This window comes from Neophocaena asiaeorientalis, unplaced genomic scaffold (assembly GCF_003031525.2).
Source record: "Neophocaena asiaeorientalis asiaeorientalis breed wild unplaced genomic scaffold, Neophocaena_asiaeorientalis_V1.1 scaffold280, whole genome shotgun sequence".
Lineage (NCBI taxonomy): Eukaryota > Metazoa > Chordata > Mammalia > Artiodactyla > Phocoenidae > Neophocaena > Neophocaena asiaeorientalis.
This window is the reverse complement of record NW_020185321.1, coordinates 2,641,830-2,666,673: the sequence shown is the minus strand read 5'-3', so window position 1 is coordinate 2,666,673 and position 24,844 is coordinate 2,641,830. Positions and strand designations below refer to the sequence as shown.

Below are 24,844 nucleotides of genomic sequence, written 5' to 3'. Positions count from 1 at the left end.
GTCTTCATTGCTGTGCGTGGGCTTTCTCCAGTTGCAGTGAGCGGGGGCTACTCTTCGTTGTGGTTTGTGGGCGTCTCATTGCAGTGGCTTCTCTTGCTGTGGAGCACGGGCTCTAGGCGCGGGCTCAGTAGTTGTGGCTCGTTGGCTCTAGAGTGCAGGTTCAGTAGTTGTGGCACGTGGGCTTAGTTGCTTTGAGGCACGTGGGATCTTCCCGGACCAGGGGTTGAACCCATGTCCCCTGCATTGGCAGGTGGATTCGTAACCACTGCGCCACCAGGAGAGTTCCTAGATTGAATTTTTTAAAAGATTAAAACAATCTAAATGCTTTTTCAATTACCTTTGTGTAACACAGTTTAATGCTAGTCATCAATAGTTTAACATGTTACCAAAGGGTAATCATAAGCCTTAGTTTAAGCCTGGGGAAGTTCTTCATTATTTAAATCCAAATTTCTAAGTGATTAAATCAACATTTCCAAAATAAGAATCGATGTAACTTTTTGTTAATAAAACTTAAAGGCAAGTGTTTTTAACAAAAAATTTATTACCAAAATACAATATTAAAGTCAATACATGACAAACTTCTGTAAAGCAAAATAAATTATTCTAACATTGTACAGTATTTCCAAAGGTAGTTAAAGTAGCGCTAAGACCTTGCTTCACTGTTTGTTGAACAGATAAACTGTTCTCCCATGAAAATAATCCTAGAGTTTTAGGCGTTAAGGCATGCAGCTTGATGTGCAGGATAATTTTACAAAATGCAAATCATCCTATTTTAATAAGATACAGTGTCAGAATTAACTGTAGTCTTTACATGTCAGTGTTCCAGAAATTTTTAGACTTTGGCTATAGAAGCAATGCCATAGTGTTACACAATACTTATTTCTTAAAAAAATACATGTATTCATGTCCATGAATATCAAACTCAAATCTCTATTAAATATATTTTATAGAATATTACTTAGAGCACCTTGCTGTACAATAAAAAAAGATTAAATAAGTGTCTATGAAAACTAAAAATATTAAGTCTCAAAAGAGAAGCCTGCTTGTCTTTGTCAAGCCAAGTACACTGCAGGAAGATACAATGTAAACATAGGTGCCCACCATTTGCTTTGTGAGAAAAGACAAAGAAAATAATAACAAAGCCACTGACAGCTACCTCAAATAGATGAAAGATCTAGAATAAAGGCTTCAGTCAGTGTCACTACACTGCACTGGCTGGACACAGAACTTGAAGTCTACAGGTCAAGTGGAATATAGGCATGGTACTGTTAGAATACTGGGGATACCAACCATATTCTGGATTATTAGAGAAAGAGAGAAAATGATAGAGCCCTGAAAAAGTATTATTTATAATGATCAGAATGCATCATCTTCCCCCTCCCCACCTTTGCCTTATCCAGTAAGTGTTTTAAAAAACTATTTTCACTGTCAAATCTTAGAATTGTAAGTGTTCAGAGGGGAAAACAAATACTGAGCTTTTACATGGCAAAAAAAGATCTAGTACCAGTAAATGTTATTCCTATAAAGGGAATTCCTGCTGATTATTTTAATATCTATTCTATAATTAAAGTTGCATATTTAGTCTTCACCATATTCAACTGTTCTTAGCGAGGAGGGTTAACTTAAGGCTTGCCTCAAAACCATAATGGGAATGTGCACAACATCCTTGGTATACGGTCCCTCCTATAGGCCAAGAGAAAGCTTTTGAAGCTATTTTAGGCGGGGAGCAGATGAATATTTAAAGACTTTTGAACTTCGGGGTTAATTTTTTCCCATGAGCTAGGGAAATTTTAAATTCATGATTCCAAATGGCAGATTTAACAATCAATGGAAGTAGTTTAAGGAAATGAAGAAAGTTAATTTAAAAATACACTGTGGAAATTTTGGGAATGTTTTTTGGTTATTAGTATTTTCCAAATGATTATATAAAATTAAAGCCAAGGAAAATTTATAAAACAAAAACTCTTCTAAGGTTGTTAATTTTCAGAATAATAGATTTTTATAAAGGAACACTGAGTCAGAGCTACCAGTAATGAAAAAACTAAGTGGGAACAATATAGTAATAATGGAACCATTTAAAATATTTTAGTTTATTTTTGAATTTGAAATGAAATATAACTTTTAATTCTGAAAACAGGAGAAAATGAGAAAACCCACTACATGTGGATTTGCAGAATATAGTTTAGTATATATGAATTCATTTTCTCTTTTAAAAACCAGATATCAGAAATGGATTAACTTTCACAAATAAACTAAAGCTACGTAAATTAGAGTTGCAAAGTTACAATCAACTCTGTTCAAATATCATCAAATTAGATTTTAAAAAGCAAATCAAAAAAACAAAACAAAAACACACAAATCAGACAGTATTTCAGGTTACCTGGCCCCACTTAAATAGTTCCTAATGCTATCTGAAAAATGTTAATTCATTCGATTCATACCTGGACTTCGGGAAGAGAATTCTTTTCCTAAAATGTGTCTACAGAGTATCCTATTCAAGAAATTCTGTTTTCGATGTTTTCTAAGCTTTATGAGAGGCACAGCCTCAGCTCTAGAAGATGTTAGAGTCAAGTTCAGAAAGAGCACCGTGAAGACGGTGCACCACGTGGTGCACCGGCCGCCTTTTGACTTGTAGGCAGAACTGACATTAACAGAACAATGCATACGTAAATGATCAGAACTACAAAAGCAAACCCAAAAAACCCAGTTCTCTTCACTCTTTGAAATACACTGTAATACAAATGTGTAATTAATGATAAGATTACATCTATTTGATGGCAAGTTTTAGTTGGCTTCCCATGTGTCCTATTGCACACCAACAAAATACAATTTCCTGGATAGGAGAAACCCAAATAGTTTTTGTTTGTTTTTAAACGTTTTATAAACAACCTGAATTTTTACTACATTTTAGCCACATTTGGTTGTATCTCTTATGCTAAGTATAACTGAATAAAAAGCTCCAGGAAGTAAAATCTCAATAGTAGTTCTCCTTTTAAGGGGCTTTTGAATTTCATTCCTCTTCCCACAAATGATTTTTATTTAACAGTTCAAACTACTTCCAAGGTCTGATAAGCAAATGCAATTTTTCCTACTTTGTTGTTTTTAGACAAGCTTGGTCTAGTTTAGAAGAGTGGATAAGAAGGCCTATGTAACTATTGAGAAGCTGCGGTGTTCCATCAACACTGAAAAGAACCTCTGAGAAGTGCACTGTGCTCAACCAGTCACCATTTTTATGAACCTTGAGATTTGGTTTGAGGCTGGTGGGAATTCACCTCTTTCCTCCTTTGCCCACAAGACATCCACTGTAAATTTAAGACAATAATTTACTTTGTAAACGCCTATTTACAATCTAGATTTGGATTTAGAGGTCTCTTTTCTTTTTTCTTTCTAAAGAGTAAAGTAATATATCTCGGATTGAGTATATGATTTGTTCCTGTCAATCTGGCTAAAGATTTAGGTTGATCATCTCAAAGCCCTGTAATGATCTTTTCTTTCCTTTGTTGATACCAAAAAACCCTCAGACACGTGCCTCCCATTTCTCACAAGAGGGTTGTCACTCATGTCAAAATTGAGAAGAAAATTAAGCTCTGCTTAAGATTGTGACACTTTCATAACAGTAAGTTTTAGAATAGTTCCTGAAAAGCCCTTTCTTAACTCTTTTGCTTGCATTTCTACACTATAACAAGCTTTTAATAATAAATACACTTAAACTAACAGGTAACAGAGGGTTATTATAAGAGTACATCTTTGCTGCCTCAACCCCACTTCTCCTCACTCAAAATGCTTAAATATTATTACCTCTTATCCATTTGGAATTCCTTTTATTACATTACAAATTTCGTTCCAAAGTCACATCTGTCATTTCTTCAAAAATCACACCAACTGTTTCTTCTGTGCCTAGTAAGTTACTGGACAGCACAAAGGGCAAACTGTGGTTTAAAGGATTCCTCTTCTGCTCTTTTCCTCTTCTGCTGTTTTCCTCTTCAGATAACTATTCCACCTAATTTGTGTTTAGAGTTGTGTTGTGGTCCTTATTTAGGATGATGTTTACAATTTCACCCTCATGCTCCTTCATATGATCCAAAAGATTTTCTTTGCTGGTAGACTCAAAACCACAAATACAACAACAGAAGAGTAAAACGCAATACTCCACGCCAGGAGGGGCCAGACTGGAGTTTTTTTCTAAACTATATGAGGTATTACTTGTAGGGTTTAGTTTCTCATTCTCGTTGGTACCTACGACTTCACTGGGAACCTGGGAAATCAGCTCTGAGGATGACACCAAATTTTCTGAACTTCCAGTGAGAGAATCGGCTCCTTCTTCACTGCTGTTTAACACAGTCTTTCCGGAAGATTTCCCCTGAACTCTTAAAAACAAAAGAAAACACATCAAACCTTGAGTTGGTTATAATGCAGACTAGCAGATTTAATCCTAACTTTATATATAATGCATATATAATTATAAACAATAACCTATTTATATATAACAGTAAGATCAAATACCTGCCACTTTGTGAAATTGCATCATTAATAGCCTTGTTTACTTGTTCATAGTTATAATTTTGGTCACTGGCATGCTTCCACATATGAGACTTCAAAGAAGGAGGATGGCTGCATACATACCCACACAAAGAGCATCTGAAAGATAGATATGAAGTAAATCAGATGATCCCATATCATTTTTAGTAATTACAATGATTCTGTAACAATTATTAAATTTATTCTCCTGAAGACTTATTAGACATCACATTTCACTGAATCTAAGATGCCACTGATTATAAGAGACATACTGATTTCAGAGGCTAAAATGTCCTAGGGTGGATATCTCAGAATCAATGAAATAAAGTATTTTACATTATAAAGAATTTATAAGAATCAGGACAAACATCCCAAATTACTTTAGCTATTACAGTATTTGGAAAGATTTCTAATATAGTAATATGAAAAATCTTTGCTCTATATTATTTAACAACACCCACATACACAAATACACAAAATCAGTACTCTATACTGCTCTATTTCTTAAGAAAGCAGAAAAGAATTAAGTAATTTTCAACATGAACTCTGTGCTTACTTACAGATTCATAGAAAATGTAAGTAGTCCTGAAATGCTTCAACAATTTAGATTTCATAAGTAAAACAAATAATAATCTTAAAGTTTCTATTCAAAATAATAATTGTTTCACACAATTGGGTATACTTTGTAAAATCTGAACTGAATGAAGTAGTTAAAAAAAAATAACGGACTATTTTTAGAGCATGTTTAAGGTTTACCCACTCTCTCCCCTGCATACAGTTCCTCCTATTATTAACATCTTGCATCAGTGTGGAATATTTGTTACATCTGATGAAACAATATTGATATATTATTAACTAGAGTCTACAGTTTACATTAGGGCTCACTGTGTTGTACAGTTCTATGTATTTTAATAAATGCATTATGCCATGAATCTATCATAATATCATGCTGAATAATTTCCCAACCCTAAATATCCTCGGTGCTCCACCTATTCATCCCTCTCTTCCCCCAATCCCTGGGAATCACCGATTCTTTTACTGTCTCCATAGTTTTGCCTTTTCTAGAATGTCACATAATAGTTGGAATCATACAGTATATAGCCTTTTCAGACTGGTTTCTTTCCCTTTTCCATTCACATTTAAAGTTCCTCCATGTCTTTTCATGGCTTGAGAGCTCTTTTTTCTCCCTCCTATCGCTAAATAATATTACATTGTATGTATGTACCAGTTTGTTTATCCATTTCTCTACTGAAGGACATCTTCTAGTTGCTTCTAAGTTTTGGCAATTATGAATAAAGCTTCTATTAAACATTTATGTGTGGTTTTCGTGTGAGTATAAGTTTTCATCATTTAGGTAAATACCTAAGAGCAGAATTATGTTTATCTTTTTAGGAAAATGAAAACGTACTTTTAAGAAGACATTTTTATTAAATATTTAATTACAAACTTAACAAAAATCAGGTAACTTACCCGAACTCTTCTTCACAACAAGACAGTCAGCAGAGGGGTAAAAGAACCACTTTGGGATATGCCAGAGAATTCTGTTCTTTTGTTTGTTTGTTTGTTTTGGTGGGGGCGGGGGGCACACCACAAAGCATATGGGATCTTAGTTCCCCCACCAGGGATTGAACCTGTGCCCCCTGCAGTGGAAGCATGGAGTCTTCACTGCTGGACGTCACAAAAGTCCCAGAACATTCTGTTCTTAGCAAGGTCTATTCTCAGGAGAAATTATTTAACCAGAGCCTAACCTACTGGAGTTTTATCAGAGCATATCTGACCGGAGGGAAGGAAATACCCAACTCCAGCCATCTCCAGCCCACTCCAGCTATCTTGTCCACCAAGGTTTGGGGAGGGAGGGGATTGCAAAGTACAGTTCACAGCCCAGAGACACAGGCTTACTAAAAAAACTGAGACCTAGTTACAGACTACAGAACATTTCCTCTCTCCCCACTTTTAACAACCACATTTCTAAAGGCCTATCTACAGCAGTGCCTTTTACCCAGTACACCATGCCTGACTATCAAGAAAAAATTACAAGACATACTAAAAGGCAAAAACCAAAGCTGAAGACACACAGCAAGCAAAGAAACAAGAGTCAGATATAGCAGGATGATGGAATTATCAGACTGGTGATTTAAAACAACTGTGATTAATATCCTAAGAACTCCAATGAATAAAATACACAGCCTGGGAAAACAGATGAGCAATGAAAGCAGAGAGATGGAAATTCTAAGAAAGGACCAAAAAGAAATCAAAAGAGACCAGAACCAAAAAGAGATAAAAAATACATAACAGAAATGAAGAGTGCCTATCATGGGGCCTATTAGTGAACTGGATACATCTGAGGAAAGAATCTCTAAGCTTGAGGATATCTCAATAGATAGAAACCTCCAAGACTAGAAAGCAAACAAAAAAAAAACGACTGGAAAAAACAGAAAAGAATATACAACCAAAAAAGGGACAATTACAAAAGGTGTAATCTATGTGTAATGGGAATACTAGAAGAGAGAAAGGAACAGAAGAAATACTTTAAACAATAATGACTAGATTCCACATGCAGGACACAATTAAGAGTCTGCATGCTGCAACAAGGAGCCCACGTGCTGCAACTAACACCTGGCACAACCAAATAAATAAATACATAAATAAAAATTAAAAAAACAGAAATAAAGACCTTCTCAGACAAACAAAAATTGAAATTTGTTGCTAATAGATCTGTCTTGTAAGAAATGTTAAAGAAGTTCTTTAGAGAGAAGGTAAATGATATAGATCAAGAAACTAGGGGACTTCCTTGGTGGCACAGTGGTTAAGAATCTGCCTGCCAATGCAGGGGACATGGGTTTGATCTCTGGTCCAGGAAGATCCCACATACCACAGAGCAACTAAGCCCGTGAGCCACAACTACTGAAGCCCACACACCTCCAGCCCATGCTCGGCAACAGAGAAGCCACTGCAACGAGAAGCCCACATACTGCAACGAAGAGCAGCCCCCACTCGCACAACTAGAGAAGGTCCACACGCAGCAATGAAGACCCAACACAGCCAAAAATAAATAAATTAATTTAAAAAAAAGAAACTTGGATCCACACAAAGGAAAAACATCAGATAAGGTATAAGAAGGATAAAAGCTTTTATTTATACAGTTTATTTTAACATCTTTATTGGAGTATAATTGTTTTACAATGGTATGTTAGTTTCGGCTTTATAACAAAGTGAATCAGCTATACATACACATATATGCCCGTATCTCTTCCCTCTTGCATCTCCCTCCCTTCCACCCTCCCTATCCCACCCCTCTAGGTGGTCACAAAGCACAGAGCTGATCTCCCTGTGCTATGTGGCTGCTTCGCACTAGCTATTTTACATTTGGTAGTGTATATATGTCCATGCCACTCTCTCACTTTGTCCCAGCTTACCCTTCCCCCTCCCCGTGTCCTCAAGGCCATTCTCTAGTAGGTCTGCATCTTTACTGCCATCCTGGCCCTAGGTTCTTCATGACCATTATTTATTTATTTCTTAAAGATTCCATATATATGTGTTAGCATACAGTCTTTGTTTTTCTCTTTCTGACTTACTTCACTTTGTAAGACAGACTCTAGATCCATCCACCTCACTACAAATAACTCAATTTTGTTTCTTTTTATGACTAATATTCCATTGTATATATGTGCCACATCTTCTTTATCCATTCATCTCTTGATGGACACTTAGGTTGGTTCCATGTCCTGACTATTGTAAACAGAGCTGCAATGAACATTGTGGTACATGACTCTATTTGAATTATGGTTTTCTCAGGGTATATGTCCAGTAGTGGGATTGCTGGGTCGTACGGTAATTCTATATTTAGTTTTTAAGGAACCTCCATACTGTTCTCCATAGTGGCTGTATCAATTTACATTCCTACCAACACTGCAAGAGGGTGCCTTTTTCTCTACACCCTCTCCAGCATTTACTGTTTGTAGATTTTTTGACGATGGCCATTCTGACTGGTGAGGTGATACCTCAATGTAGTTTTGATTTGCATTTCTCTGATGATTAGTGATGTTGAGCATTCTTTCATGTGTTTGTTGGCAATGTGTATATCTTCTCTGGAGAAATGTCTATTTCAGTCTTCTGCCCATTTTTTTGATTGGGTTGTTTCTTTTTGTGATGTTGAGTTGCACGAGCTGCTTGTAAATTTTGGAGATTAATCCCTTGTCAGTTGCTTCATTTGCAAATATTTTCTCCCATTCTGAGGGTTGTCTTTTTGTTTTGCTTATAGTTTTCTTTGCTGTGCAAAAACTTTGAAGTTTCATTAGGTCCCATTTGTTTATTTTTGTTTTTATTTCCATTTCTCTAGGAGGTGGGTCAAAAAGGATCTTGCTGTGATTTATGTCATAGAGTGTTCTGCCTATGTTTTCCTCTAAGAGTTTGATAGTGTCTGGCCTTACATTTAGGTCTTTAATCCATTTTGAGCTTATTTTTGTGTATGGTGTTAGGGAGTGATCTAATCTCATACTTTTACATGTACCTGTCCAGTTTTCCCAGCACCACTTATTGAAGAGGCTGTCCTTTCTCCACTGTACATTCCTGCCTCCTTTATCAAAGATAAGGTGTCCATATGTGCGTGGGTTTATCTCTGGGCTTTCTATCCTGTTCCATTGATCTATCTTTCTGTTTTTGTGCCAGTACCATACTGTCTTGATTACTGTAGCTTTGTAGTATAGTCTGAAGTCAGGGAGCCTGACTCCTCCAGCTCCATTTTTCTTTCTCAAGATTGCTTTGGCTATTCAGGATCTTTTGTGTTTCCACACAAATTGTGAATTTTTTTGTTCTAGTTCTGTGAATAATGCCAGTGGTAGTCTGAGAGGGACTGCATTGAATCTGTAGATTAATTTGGGTAGTATAGTCATTTTCACAATGTTGATTCTTCCAATCCAAGATCATGGTATACCTCTCCACCTACTGGTATCATCTTCAATTTCTTTCATCAGTGTCTTATAGTTTTCTGCATACAGGTCTTTTGTCTCCTTAGGTAGGTTTATTCCTAGATATTTTATTCTTTTTGTTGCAATGGTAAATGGGAGTGTTTTCTTGATTTCACTTTCAGATTTTTCATCATTAGTGTATAGGAATGCAAGAGATTTCTGTGCATTAATTTTGTATCCTGCTACTTTACCAAATGCATTGATTAGCTCTAGTAGTTTTCTGGTAGCATCTTTAGGATTGTCTATGTATAGTATGTCATCTGCAAACGGTGACAGCTTTACTTCTTTTCTGATTTGGATTGCTTTTATTTCTTTTTCTTCTCTGCCTGCTGTGGCTAAAACTTCCAAAACAATGTTGAATAATAGTGGTGAGAGTGGGCAACCTTGTCTTTTTCCTTATCTTAGTGGAAATGGTTTCAGTTTTTCACCACTGAGGACGATGTTGGCTATGGGTTTATCATATATGGCATTTATTATGCTGAAGTAAGTTCCCTCTATGCCTACTCTCTGGAGGGTTTTTATCATAAATGGGTGTTGAATTTTGTCCAAAGCTTTTTCTGCATCTACTGAGATGATCATACGGTTTTTATTCTTCAATTTGTTAATATGGTGTATCACAATGATTGATTTGCGTATATTGAAGAATTCTTGCATTCTTGGGATAAACCCCACTTGATCATGGTGTAGGGTCCTTTTAATGTGCTGTTAGAGTCTCTTTGCTAGTATTGTTGAGGAGTTTTGCATCTATGTTCATCAGTGATATTGGCCTGTAGTTTTCTTTCTTTGTGACATCTTTGTCTGGTTTTGGTATCAGGGTGATGGTGGCCTCGTAGAATGAGTTTGGGAGTGTTCCTCCCCCTGCTATGATTAGTCTGTTTGTATTTTCTATTTCTTCCTGATTCAGTCTTGGAAGGTTGTGCTTTCCTAAGAATTTTTCCATTTCTTCTAGGTTGTCCATTTTATTGGCATATAATTGCTTGTAGTAATCTCTCATGATCCTTTGAATTTCTGCAGTGTCAGTTTTTACTTCTCCGTTTTCACTTCTAATGCTATTTATTTGAGTCTTCTCCCTTTTTTTCTTGATGAGTCTGGCTAATGGTTTATCAATTTTGTTTATCTTCTCAAAGAACCAGTGTTTAGTTTTATTGATCTTTGCTATTGTTTCCTTCATTTCTTTTTCATTTATTTCTGATCTGATCTTTATGATTTCTTTCCTTCTGCTAACTTTGGGGTTTTTTTGTTCTTCTTTCTCTAATTGCTTTAGGTGTAAGGGTAGGTTGTTTATTTGAGATGTTTCTTGTTTTTTAAGGTAGGATTGTATTGCTGTAAACTTCCCTCTTAGGACTGCTTTTGCTGCATCCCATAGGTTTTGGGTTGTTTTGTCTCCATTGTCACTTGTTTATAGGTATTTTTCGATTTCCTCTTTGATCTCTTCAGTGATCTCTTGGTTATTATGTAGTGTATTGTTTAGCCTCCGTGTATCTGTTTGTTTACAGATTTTTTTCCTGTAATTGATATCCAGTCTCATAGCATCGTGACTGGAAACGATACTTGATACGATTTCAATTTTCTTAAATTTACCAAGGCTTGATTTGTGACCCAAGATATGATCTATCTTGGAGAATATTCCATGAGCACTTGAGAAGAAAGTATATTCTGTTGTTTTAGGATTGAATGTCCTATAAATATTAATTAAGTCCATCTTGTTTAATGTATCATTTAAAGCTTGTGTTTCCTTATTTATTTTCATTTTGGATGATCTGTCCATTGGTGAAAGTGGGCTGTTAAAGTCCCCTACTATTGACTGTGTTACTGTCAATTTCCCCTTTTATGGCTCTTAGCATTTGCCTTATGTATTGAGGTGCTCCTATGTTGGGTGCATAAATGTTTACAATTGTTATATCTTCTTCATGGATTGATCCCTTGATCATTATGTAGTGTCCTTCTTTGTCTCCTGTAATAGTCTTTGTTTTAAAGTCTATTTTGTCTGATATGAGGAGTGCTCCTCCAGCTTTTTTTTTTTGCGGTTCCCGGGCCTCTCACTGTTTTGGCCTCTCCCGTTGCGGAGCACAGGCTACAGGTTGTAAGTTTTTTCCCCTTTCATCACTTTAAATATGTCCTGCCACTCCCTTCTGGCTTGCAGAGTTTCTGCTGAAAGATCAGCTGTTAACCTTACGGGGATTCCCTTGTATGTTATTTGTTGTTTTTCCCTTGCTGCTTTTAATATTTTTTTCTTTGTGTTTAATTTTTGATAGTTTGACTAATATGTGTCTTGGCGTGTTTCTCCTTGGATTTATCCTGTATGGGACTCTGTGCTTCCTGGACTTAACTATTTCCTTTCCCATATTAAGGAAGTTTTCAACTATAATCTCTTCAAATATTTTCTCAGTCCCTTTCTTCTCTTCTTTTTCTAGAACCCCTATAATTCAAATGTTGGTGCATTTAATGTTGTCCCAGAGGTCTCTGAGATTGTCCTCAATTCTTTTCATTCTTTTTTCTTTATTCTGTTCTGCAGTAGTTATTTCCACTATTTTATCTTCCAGGTCACTTATCCGTTCTTCTGCCTCAGTTATTCTGCTACTGATGCCTTCTAGAGAATTTTTAATTTAATTTATTGTGCTGTTCATCAGTTTGTTTGCTCTTTAGTTCTTCCAGGTCCTAATTAAACGTTTCTTGTATTTTCTCCATTGTATTTCCAAGATTCTGGATCATCTTTACTATCATTATTCTGAATTCTTTTTGAGGTAGACTGACTATTTCCTCTTCAATTGTTAGGTCTGGTGGGTTTTTACCTTGCTCCTTCATCTGCTGTGTGTTTCTCCGTCTTCTCATTTTGCTTAACTTACTGTGTTTGGGGTCTCCTTTTCGCAGGCTGCAGGTTCGTAGTTCCCGTTGTTTTCGGAGTCTGCCCCCAGTGGCCAAGGTTGGTTCAGTGGGTTGTGTAGGCTTCCTGGTGGAAGGGACTAGTGCCTGTGTTCTGGTGGATGAGGCTGGATCTTGTCTTTTTGGTGGGCAGGTCTGCGTCTGGTGGTGTGTTTTGGGGTGTCTGTAACCTTATTATGATTTTAGGGAGCCTCTCTGCTAATGGGTGGGGCTGTGTTCCTGTCTTGCTGGTTGTTTGGCATAAGGTGTCTAGCACTGTAGCTTGCTGGTCGCTGAGTGGAGCTGGGTCTTGGCATTGACATGGAGATCTCTGGGAGATTTTTACCGGCTGATATCATGTGGAGCTGGGAGGTCTCTGGTGGACCAATGTACTGAACTTGGCTCTCCTGCCTCGGAGGCACAGCCCTGACACCTGGCTGGAGCACCAAGACCCTGTCATCCACATGGCTCAGAATAAAAGGGAGAAAAAAAAGAAAGAAAGAATAAAATAAAATAAAATAAAGTTATTAAAATAAAAAATAATTAAAAATTTAAAAGTAAAAAAAAATGAAAGAAAGAGGAGAGCAGCCAAACCAAAAAACAAATTCACCAATGATAACAAGCAGTAAAAAGTATAAAACAGACAAAAAAAAAAAACTGGACAGACAGAACTGTACAGCAAATGGTAAAGGCAAAGCTATACAGACAAAATCACACACAGAAGCATACACATACACACTCACAAAAAGAGAAAAAGGGAAAAAAAAATATATCATTGCTCCCAAAGTCCACTGCCTCAATTTGGGATGATTCGTTGTCTATTCAGGTATTCCACAGATGCCGGGTATATCAAGTTGATTGTGGAGATTTAATCTGCTGCTCCTGAGGCTGCTGGGAGAGATTTCCCTTTCTCTTCTTTGTTCGCACAGCTCCTGAGGTTCAGCTTTGGATTTGGCCCTGCCTCTGTGTGTAGGTTGCCTGAGGGCCTCTGTTCCCACTCAGAGGACGGGGTTAAAGGAGCAGCTGATTTGGGGGCTCTGGCTCACTCAGGCCAGGGGGAGGGGTACGGAGTACGGGGTGAGCCTGTGGCAGCAGAGGCCAGCCTGACGTTGCAACAGCCTGAGGCACCATGTGTTCTCCTGGGGAAGTTGTCCCTGGATCATGGGACCCTGGCAGTGGCGGGCTGCACAGGCTCCCAGGAGGGGAGGTGTGGATAGTGACCTGTGCTTGCACACAGGCTTCTTGGTGGCTGCAGCGGCAGCTTTACTGTCTCATGCCCGTCTCTGGGGTCCGCGCTGATAGCCACGGCTCGCCCCCGTCTCTGGAGCTCGTTTAAGTGGCGCTCCTAATCCCCTCTCGTCGCGCACCAGGAAACAAAGAGGCAAGAAAAAGTCTCTTGCCTCTTCGGCAGCTCCAGACCTTTTCCTGGACTCCCTTCTGGCTAGCTGTGGCGCACCAGCCCCCTTCAGGCTGTGTTCACGCAGCCAACCCCAGTCCTCTCCCTGGGATCTGACCTCTGAAGCCGGAGCCTCAGCTCCCAGCCCCCACCCGTCCTGGCGGGTGAGCAGACAAGCCTCTCGGGCTGGTGAGAGCTGGCCGGCACTGATCCTCTGTGCGGGAATCTTTCTGCTTTGCCCTCCGCACCCGTTGCTGTGCTCTCCTCTGTGGCTCTGAAGCTTCCTGCGTCCGCCATCCACAGTCTCTGCCTGCGAAGGGGATTCCTAGTGTGTGGAAACCTTTCCTCCTTCACAGCTCTCTCACACTGGTGCAGGTCCCATCCCTATTCTTTTGTCTCTGTTTTTTCCTTTTTCTTTTACTCTACCCAGGTATGTGGGTAGTTACTTGCCTTTTGGGAGGTCTGAGGTCTTCTGCCAGTGTTCAGTAGGTGTTCTCTAGGGGTTGTTCCACATGTAGATGTATTTCCGATGTATTTGTGGGGAGGAAGGTGATCTTCCATCTTACTCTTCTGTCATCTTGAAGCTCCTCTCTCCCATTTCTTTCAGATTTTTTTTTTTTAATGTGGGCCATTTTTAAAGTCTTTATTGAACTTGTTACAATATTGCTTCTGTTTTATGTTTTGTTTTTTTAGCCAGGAGGCATGTGGCATCTTAGCTCCCTGACCAGGGATTGAACCCGCACCCCTTGCATTGGAAGGTGAAGTCTTAACCACCGGACCACCAGGGAAGTCCCTATTTTTAATTGATCTGAGAGGTAACAGTTTGTTCAAAATAATAATGGCAACAATGTATCCGATTATGTGTATGATTATGTACGTGCACACGCACACACACACGCTTATGTATAAGTGAAATGAATGAAAGAAGTGATGCAAAGGATGGAAGAGAAGAATTAGGTTATTTTATTATAATGTACCTGGACTACCCATGAAGCCAGTATATTGTTACTTGAAGGTGGATTTTGATTAGCTTTAAATGTATATGCCAAATGCTAGGGAAACCATTAATAAAAAGTAAAAAATGAAGTATACCTGATATGCTAAGAAAGGAGAGAATGGAATCATATAACATGCTCAGTGAAAACCACAAAAGGCAGAAAAAGAGTAAAAAAAAAAAAAAACAACAAAACAACAGAAAACAAATAGAAAACAGTAATAAATATGGTAGCTATAAATTCAACTATATCAATCATTTTAAATGTCAATGGTCTTAATACACCAATTAAAAGATGGAGATTGTCAGAGTGAATAAAGAACAAGACACAACTGTATGTTGTCTATAAGAAACCCACTTTATAAAGACACGTATCAATGAAAAGTAAATGGACTGACATAGATATACCAAATTAACACTCTTCAAAAGAAAGCAGGAATAGCTATATTCATTTCAGACAGAGCAGACTTGAGAGTAAGGGAAGTTATCAGGGGAAAAAAGGTGCATTACATAACGACAAAGGGGTCATTTCTCCAAGAAGGCATAATGATCCTTAGCATGAATGTGTCTAACAACAGAGTGTAAAAATATGTAAGGCAAAAAACTGACAAAACTGCCAGGAGAAATAAATGAACTACTATTGTATTTGGAGTAGTAAACACCCCTCTATCAGGAATGGACAGATCCAGCAGGCAGAAAAATCAGTAAGGACATAGCTGAACTCACCCCCATCAATCAATTGGATATAATAGACATCTACAGACTACTTCATTCAACAACAGCAGAATACACATTCTTCTCAAACACACATGAAATATTCACCAAGACAGACCTCATTCTGGGCCAAAAAACACACCTTAACAGATTTAAAAGAATAGAAATCACGTAGTATGTGCTCTCAGACCAAAATGAAACTAGAAACCCATAACGGAAGGATAATTGGAGAATCTCAAAATACTTGGAGATTAAACAACACGCTTATACATAACACATGGGTCAAGGAAGAAATCACACAAAAAAATTTACAATATTTTAAACTAATGAAAATACAACTTACCAAAATGTGTGGGATGCAGTAAAAGCAGTACTTTTCTCTCTTCTTGGAGATAAATTTATAGCATTAAATGCATGTATTAGAAAAGAAGATCTAAAATCAATCATCTAAGTTTCCACTTTGGTAACATAGAAAAAAAGAGCAAATTAAATTCTAAGTCAGTAGAAGAAAAGAAATAATAAAAATTAGAGCAGAAATCAATGAAATTGAAATCAGGAAATCAATAGAGAATATCAACAAAATCAAAATCTGGTTCTTTGAAAAGAACAATAAAATCAATAAGCCAGAAAGTAAACAGGATACTTAAGAAAAAAGTGGAACAAAAATTACTAGTACCAGAAATGAAAGTGGGGACATCACTATAAACCCCACAGACACTAAAAGGATAATCAAGGAATAATATGAACAAGTCTGCGCCCACAAATTTGATAACCTACATGAAATGGACCAATTCCTTGAAAGACACAATCTGCCAAAACTCACACAAGAAAAAACAGACAATCTGAAGAGGCCTGTATCTATGAAAGAAATTGAATCAGGTCCAAAACAGGAAGTTCCAGATCCAGATGGGTTCCCTGGTGAATTCTACCAGATATTTAGGAATAAATTATACCAATTCTCTACAATTTCTTTCAGAATATAGGAGCAGAGGGAATACTTCCTAACTCATTCTATGAGGCCAGCATTACTCTAATACCAAAACTACACAAAGACATTACAAGAAAAAAAAGAAAAACCTATAGCCCAATAGCTTTCATGAGCATAGATGCAAAATCCTTAACAAAGTATCAGTAAATTGAATCCAACAATTCATAAAAAGAATTATATACCATAACCAAGTGTAATTTATCCCAGGTATGCTGGTTCAACATTTGAAAATCAATCAACATAAATCATCACATTAACAGGTAAAGAAAAAACATACTAAACACATCAACAGAAGCAGAAAAAGCATCTGACAAAATCCAACACTCGTTCATGATAGAAACTGTCAGCAAACTAGGAACAGAGGGGAATTTCCTCAAATGGACAAAGAATATCTAGAGTAAATCTATAGGTAACATCATACTTAATAAGAAACTAGAAGCTTTCCTGGTAAGTTTAGGAACGAAGCACAGATGTCCTCCCTCACCATTCCTTTTCAACATCATAACTGAAGTCTTAGCTAAATATATATACACTTTTTTGTTCACAGGTGATATGACTGTCTATGCAGAAAATCTGAAAGAATACACCAAAACACTCCTGGAACTAATAAGCGATTATAGCAGGGTTGCAGGACACAAGCTTAATATACAGAAGTCAACTGCTTTCCTATATTCCAGCCATGAACAAGTAGTATTTGAAATTAAAACATAATACCATTTACATTAGCAGTCCTGAAAACAAAGTACTTGGGTATAAAACTAATAAAATATGTACAACGTCTATATGAGGAAAACTACAAAACCCTGATAAATCAAAGAAGAACTATAAATGTGGAGAGCTTCTATATTCACGGATAGGAAGACTTAATATTGTCAAGATGTCAGTTCTTCCCAACTTGATCTATAGATTCAATACGATTCCCATATAAAGTTTATATGGATAGGCAAAAGATTCAGAATAGCCAACACAATATTGGAGAAGGACAAAGTTGAAGGTGTGACTCTACACATCCATGGGATCAGTAAAAGATCAGTGGTCACCAGGGTTTGGGCCACTGAGGGGGAATGAAGGTGGGATTCAGGGAATTTTTAGGGCAGTGAAACTACTCTGTATGATACTATAATACTGTAATGGTGGATACAGGTCATTATAAATTTGTTCAAATGCATATAGTGTACAGCACCAAGAGTGAACCCTAATATAAACTACAGACTTAGGATGATAATGATGTGTCAATATTGGCTCATCAATTCTAACAAATGGCCTACTCTGGTGGGGAATGCTGATAATGGGGGAGGTTATGGATGTGTGGGGCAGAGAGTATATAGGAAATCTTTGTACTTCTGCTCAATACTGCAATGAACCTAAATTGCCTCTAAAAAATAGCCTATTAAAAAGAGTTGACAGTTGGGACTTCCCTGGCGGTCCAGTGGTTAAGACTCCACGCTTCCACTGCAGGGTTTGATCCCTGGTCAGGGAACTAAGATCCTGCATGCCTCGTGGTGTGGCCAAAAAAAAAAAGTCACTGAGAACACAGCCCATAAGCTGTGATGTTTGCACCAGTATATGTTCATTCTTTTAAGAAACAGAGAAAGAAGAAAAAGAAATAACCAATTTTTTTTTTCTAAAGGCCTACCATTCCAGTGGCTGAAGTCAATAGAGTAGCCAGCTTCTCTGTATTTAAATTAGCTTGAACCTTTAAAAGTTCCAGAGTTAAAAAAGGCTTTCAAAGTCTTTTTATGAAGTTAGAATAACACTGATACTAAAATTTGGCAAGGGCAACAGAAAAAAGAAAACTACACATCAATCTCACTTATGACTACCAATGCAGATATAAAATGCTGGCAAACAGAATCTTCCAGTACATTAAAACAATAATAATACCATGAAGAAGGGACACTTATTTTAGGAATACAGAGAATTTAATATTAGGAAAAGTATTATTATAATTCACTATTTGAAAGGATCAGAAGAGAAAAGTCATATTTTCACTGTTGTCACTGAAAGTTCATCTAAAGAAATTCAGTATCCATCTTAACAAAATGTTTTATTATGGAAATCTTTAAGCAAAAAACTAAAGTAGGAAAGAATAATGAATCTCCACCACCCTGCTCCAATAATTATCGACATTCTGCCAGTCTTGTTTCATGTATTCCCCCAACTTAAATTTCCCTGATTTTTGCAGAAATGTGTTACTTGAATGAGGATCCAAACAAGATCTACACAGCTGTCCCTGGGTATATGCAGGGAACTGGTTCCAAGACCTCCCACAGATACCGAAATCTGAGATGCTCAAGTCCCTCATATAAAATGGTGTAGTACTATATTGCATTTGGTTGGCATATATCTTAAGTCTCTTTTAATCTGTAATAATTCTTCTTCCTTTCCCCCATCCCCCTCATGCCATTCATATGTTGAAGAAACCAGGTCATCTGCCTTCTAGAATTTCTCATATTATGAACTGCACTAATTACTTTCTGTTAGTGTTATGTTCCTGTATTCCCCACAGTTTTTGTAAACTGGTAGTGAGATCTAGAAAAGGGTTCTAAACCTTAGCACTTGACATTGGGCTAGATAATTCTTTATTGTGGGGGCTGCTCTGGGCATTGTAGGATGTTTTTAGCAGCATCACTGGCTACTAGCACCTTCTCTCCCTGTTGCGACAACCAACAATGTCTCCAGACACTGCCAAATGTCTCACCTGGTGAGAACTACTGATGTAGAGGTTTCATTAGATTCACCATTAGTTTTTTTCACTTCTATTTTTTTTTTGCAAATATACTTCATGGGTACAGCTGTGTACCCTACCACATTTTAGGAGGTACTTGGATCAGGCTGACAACAGTTAAACCCAGTTAACACTCAATAAAATTTCTCACCAAAATACAGTAGATGAATAATTCTACAAATTATCTATCTATCTTCAAAAATATATCTCTTTCAACCCCAAAACTAGTATAAAGTTTAATGAGGAAACACCAGAATCATTCCCATTAAGCCCAAGAACAAAATAAGGATGGTCACTATCCCCACTATTACTTAAGTGTTGTGGAGCTACTAGTCAGTACAATTAGATAATAAAAGAAGAGGTACAAATATCATAAAGGAAAGGTTGAGAAAATTATTTGCAGATAATACAATTATATACCTGGCAATCCAACAGGAATTAAAAACTTTTACAAGTAATAAGATAATTCAATAAGCATGTAAAGCTAACATCCTGTATAGATCAACAGCTTTCCCAAGTAACAATACTGAAAGCTAGGAAAGGAAGAAAAAGATCCAAGTTATAAGAGCAATGGAAAAAAAAAAAATACATAGGAATAAGCCTAGCAATAAGTATGTGTGTATGTGTGTGCTTGTGTGTATGTAGGCAGTCCTTGCTGTGAATGGTTCTGATATGCATGGATTTTGGTTACTATGGCTTAGTTAAATGAGTCTCCTAACAACACTGTTCAAATTTCATAGTACATTAACTGTGAGTAACCGTAGAGTACAAACTTCACCGGGAACTCTTTGGTCCACTATGAAAACAAAGGTGCTTTATGATCAGTGACTAATTATGTCGTTTCTTTCAAAGTCTGTCAGTGATTAGTCACTCACTTCTATTAATTCACTCACAGACAGCAAAGTATGTAGTTACGTTGCCTCCTTGTATCCCAGTGATAAACCCATGTGACATTTTACAAAAATGGATAATCCAAAAGAGAGAACTGGCCAACAAAATGGAAGTACATAGAGCAAGAAACAGAAAAGTGGTAACACTGGAAGTAAAATTAGACTCAAATGTAAATGGAGTTAGAGAACAAATAGCTGACCACAGGAATGCTGACACTGCCACCACTGAAGAAACTCGGGATATGCAGCCAGAGGATCTCCATGAAGATGAACTTAACGACATAAATAAGGAAAGTTCTTCCCCAGGGAGTTTATGCCAGTGAAAAATTTCATATTACAGAAACTCTCGGAGATGTTTCATGATATTTAACGAGCAAAGGATAAAATGTCTTTGAAAGTTGATCCATACTTAGAAAGGAGTATGACAACTGGCCAATGCACAGAAAAGCTGCTCACCCCATGCTGTAAGGCCTACAACGAGAAGGCAAGCACCGCGCAAACTACTCTTGAGAAGTTTCTTACAAGAAATAAAACACTTTAAGGGCTTCCTTGGTGGCGCAGTGGTTGGGAGTCCGCCTGCTAATGCAGGGGACACGGGTTCGAGCCCTGGTCCGGGAAGATCCCACATGCCATAGGGCGACTAAGCCCGTGCGCCACAACTACTGAGGCCCGCGTGCCTGGAGTCCTTGCTCCGCCACGGGAGAGGCCATCGTAGTGAGAGGCCCGTGCACCGCAACGGAGAGTAGACCTCGTTCGCCGCAACTGGAGAAAGCTGGCGCCCAGCAACAAAGACCCAACACAACCAAAAATAAATAAATAAAATAAATAAATTTATAAAAAAAAAAAAAAAAGAAATAAAACACTTTAATTCTCGATGTTTTTAAGTTACAGTGTACTAGGTTAACATTACTTTTAGTATTTTTAATTTCCCTATATAACTGACAGAAAAGAGTTTTTAATGTTTTAAGAAAAATGTTTAAAGGTAATCGAACAACTGTAATTTTCACCGTTAATTAAGATGGCTTTGCATGGTTCCAGCTTGCACGGTCATTTTTAAAGTCCCACGCTATTGCACAAACCGAGGACTATCTGTGTACTTAATACATACATATATGTGTGTGTGGATATACACACAGGCAAAACAAGAAATGTACACAATAATATACATGGAAAAAACTTTAAAGGGACAGAATAGATGACCTGAAAAAATGGAAAAGCCCATACCTTGTCTGTATAAAGTTGTTAATTTTTTCTAAATTAATCTAGAAGCTTAACATGATCCCAATACAAACAGCAACAGAATTATTTTAAGAGAAAACTATGACAAGCTAAGTTCATCTGTGCACATATGTATTACCCAATCAAAACCTCAAACAAGAAACTGAACTACCCACAAAATCCACATACTTAACTTCATTTCCTTATCAGCATTTGTCCCACAGAATTTGTAATACTTTACATTTATGACTGGAAAAATGATTTTTGGTGAAACATGTAAAAGAGTGGTATAAGGTGTATATGCAATTAAAAAAAATGATAAACACTGGGTTCATAACACTTGCTTAAGGGAGAACATTACCTCTAAAGAGCTCTTTGTGGGTTCCTTCAACATCTCATACCTGTTCCTCCTCAAAAGAGGCATCACTTCTCTGAATTTTGTATTATATGATTTGTTTACTTTTTCTTAGTTTTACCTATATGTATCCCTAACATATTGTTTATTCACATATTTTTGAGCATATAAATAGAATCACACTTTATGTATTCTTGTGTGACTTCTTTGTCTTGGCTCAATGTTTCTGAGATTCATTCATGTTAATAAGTATAGCTCATTTACCTCACAGGCTACCTGCTTTACTTTGATTTTTACCTCTGCAGTTTCTCAGTTTCCCTGATAGATGAACTATACATATAAACACTGTTTTAAATATTTACCTAGCATTTTAGTTATTGTCATTGGGAGAGTTGTTTACTTTATCTACTTTGGTATATTGTCTAAAACGGGAGCCCCTGCTTTTGGATGTTTAGTTAAAATTGCTAAGCCAATTTCTGTCCTAACTCACCTGGTCAGCAAATGCGGTCTTTATTTAAACATTTCCCTGATTATATAATCTATATCCCTTATACAAAAAATATACAGGCAAGTTAAGTACAGATTCTAAAGAATCACTTGCATAATTTCCCAGTCTTTTTAAGGTGCATATATAGATCTGAAGCAAAAGTGGAAATATACTACAGATTTTTAATCCTACTTTTGACAATGTTCCATAGTACTTTCTCAAGTTAAAAGTTATACATTTTCAATGGGGTTTAATGTTCCACCCTATGAAAGTGTCATCACTTAATCATTCTACTATTAGTACAGAGAATGTTTTTGATCTTTTAAACATTATAAACAATCTTGTAACAAATATGTTCTATATCTATTGCTGATTGTTCTGTAGGATAAAGTCCATCCCCCCAACCCCCATAATCTTTAAGAATAATAAAGAAAAAATGAACACTCATAGTTAAGATGTAGAATATTACCAGTATACCTTTGAAACTCCCTGTGTGCCCCATAATGATTGCCCCTCTTACTTTCCGAGAGGTAAGAATGTTCCTGAACTGTGGGACATTGCCATTTTTAAGGCTTTTGACCTGTCAGCATTTACTACATTAGGGAGACACCAGTTATGATGAAATAAGCACATTTAAATTAATGATGGAGGGAATTCCCTGGTGGTCCAGTGGTTAGGACTGTGCGCTTTCCACTGCAGGGGGCACGGGTTCAATCCTGGTTGGGGAACTAGATCCCGCAAGCTGTGTGGCATGGCCAAAAATAAAAATTAAAATAAATAAATAAATAATGGATATTTATAGAAGTCGTGAATCACATATTCCAGAAGTAAACACTCAAATTATTTTTAGAATAGTGTGTGGAGGACAAGTACACCTTAAAGTTTGAGAAAAGCTAAAATTTACAGTGAAATATTATGCATGGTCAGAAATGCTCTTTTCTAACAATTCAATGTAATCTATGAGCTAACCTAGAATCTACCACTTTCATTAGCTTTCCTAAGTAAACAATGCATATAGATGAAGCTTTTTACTTTCCAAGTTTCTCTCTCTCATTTTGTTGGACAAAGACTTATTTCTGTAAAATTTGCTGTTAATCAGTATCCCTTAATATGAAGTCCTTAAAATTTTTTTTTAAGGAGAGGAAAGGAGAGATAAAGCAAGAGCAGTGTGCTGAACAACTAAGTCCTAATTCTATGAGTACCTACCTTAGCCTGGTTACAAAGGTTATTCTGAAGGGACACTTATAGTGGTGAATATTCATTAAAAGATCTAAGTATGAAAAAAAAAAGTAGGAACAATCTGATAAGGGTAAGCATTTACTAAAATGATTTTTAACTGATTAGAGAAGGGATACTATAAGAGAACCTCAACTTTGAAGTTATGTAAAGGTGGCTTAAAATATATTTTTACTCCCTTAAGAATATATTTCCGTTAGCTAAAATATTATTTTCACATTTTCGTTCCTTCTCCACTTTTCCTATACAATTCCGTGGAGCAAACCAAATTCTCTTCGTTAAAAAAAAATTAGAACAAACCACTATTATACTACTACCTTGTTTTATTCACTTCGCTGCACTTATTTTCTGAAAGTATAGTTTACTTTTTTATTATCTATATTCTTTTATGAAGATGTAAATTCCATGACCACGTGTTTTGTTGAGTCAGAAAAAGAACAATGTAGAAACCTGTGATACTGTGATTTATAATAATATGTATTTAGTCTTAGTCCCACTCCTTGGCACAGGGCTCCTATAACCCTTGGAATCAATCGCCTAAGTGATGAGAGCAGTGAACTCTTTCGTTATGTTAATGAGGTGACTTTTGGAACGCTCCTAGGTAAACTAAGGATTGGGGCTGACTGCCAGAGGAACCAACCATGTGATTAGAGGGTAGGAACTTTCAGTCCAGAGGAGAGACTGGAGATTGAGTTCAGCCATCAAGGCCAATGATTTAATCAATGGTGCTTATGTAATGAAGTCTCCATAAAAACCTAAAGGATGGTTCAGAGAGCTTCCGGGTTGGTGAACACATGGAAGGGCTGGCAGAGTGGCATGTCCAGAGAGGGCATGGAAGTTCCACCTCTCCAGAGTTTGCCCTCTGTACGTCTTCATCCGGCTGTACATCTGTATCCTTTATAATATCCTCTCCAGCAAATTAATCAAACCTGAGGAGGGAGTCACGAGAACCTCATTTACAGTTGATTTAAAACCCGATTTACAGTCAGCCAGTCAGAAGCACAGGTAACAACCTAGACTTGTGATTGGCATCTGAAGTAACGGCAGTCTTGTGGGACTGGGCCCTTAACTGGTGGGATCTGATACTATCTCCAGGTAGAAAAGTGTCAGAATTGAATTAAATTTCCAGAACACTCAGCTAATATCTGCTGAGAATTGAGTTGCTTGGTGGTGTGGAAAACATCTGACATTGGAAAACCCAAGGTTTCTCAATCTGGCTAAAAAACGGACTGAATTTTTCTACAGGCTTTCTCCCATCGATAAAGAGTCAGTTACTTTAGTCCCAGAACCCCACAGAGATAAGGATGTGGTTAAACTACCCTATTTCCTTGGCCTGGGGCCTTACTTGGACATTACTCCAGGTCTGATTCAATTAGGAACAACTGTCTTGAGAGGTTAGGCAGAGGAAAGCAGAATGTGGATGTCCTGCAATATTCGAGGTGTGACTTGAACATACATGAAAAGACTGCAGGAGAAATTCTGCAATAGGGT

General features: G+C 37.2%; 1 protein-coding gene across 2 annotated transcripts in view; it reads right to left on the bottom strand.

Moving 5' to 3' along the window:
* Nucleotides 1–428: 428 nt before the first annotated feature.
* ZNF507 (zinc finger protein 507) overlaps nucleotides 429–24,844 on the bottom strand; it is a 46,721-nt gene continuing 22,305 nt past the window's right edge. The window contains exons 6-7 of one of the 2 annotated variants that reach the window (XM_024734072.1): nucleotides 4,504–4,638; nucleotides 429–4,367 (exon numbers count right to left, since the gene is read on the bottom strand). In XM_024734072.1, the coding sequence (XP_024589840.1) occupies nucleotides 4,001–4,367; nucleotides 4,504–4,638 (502 nt within the window). In that variant the 3' untranslated portion in view covers nucleotides 429–4,000. The remainder of the gene's footprint in view (nucleotides 4,368–4,503; nucleotides 4,639–24,844) is intronic. The other variant, XR_003001670.1, reaches the window with a different exon arrangement.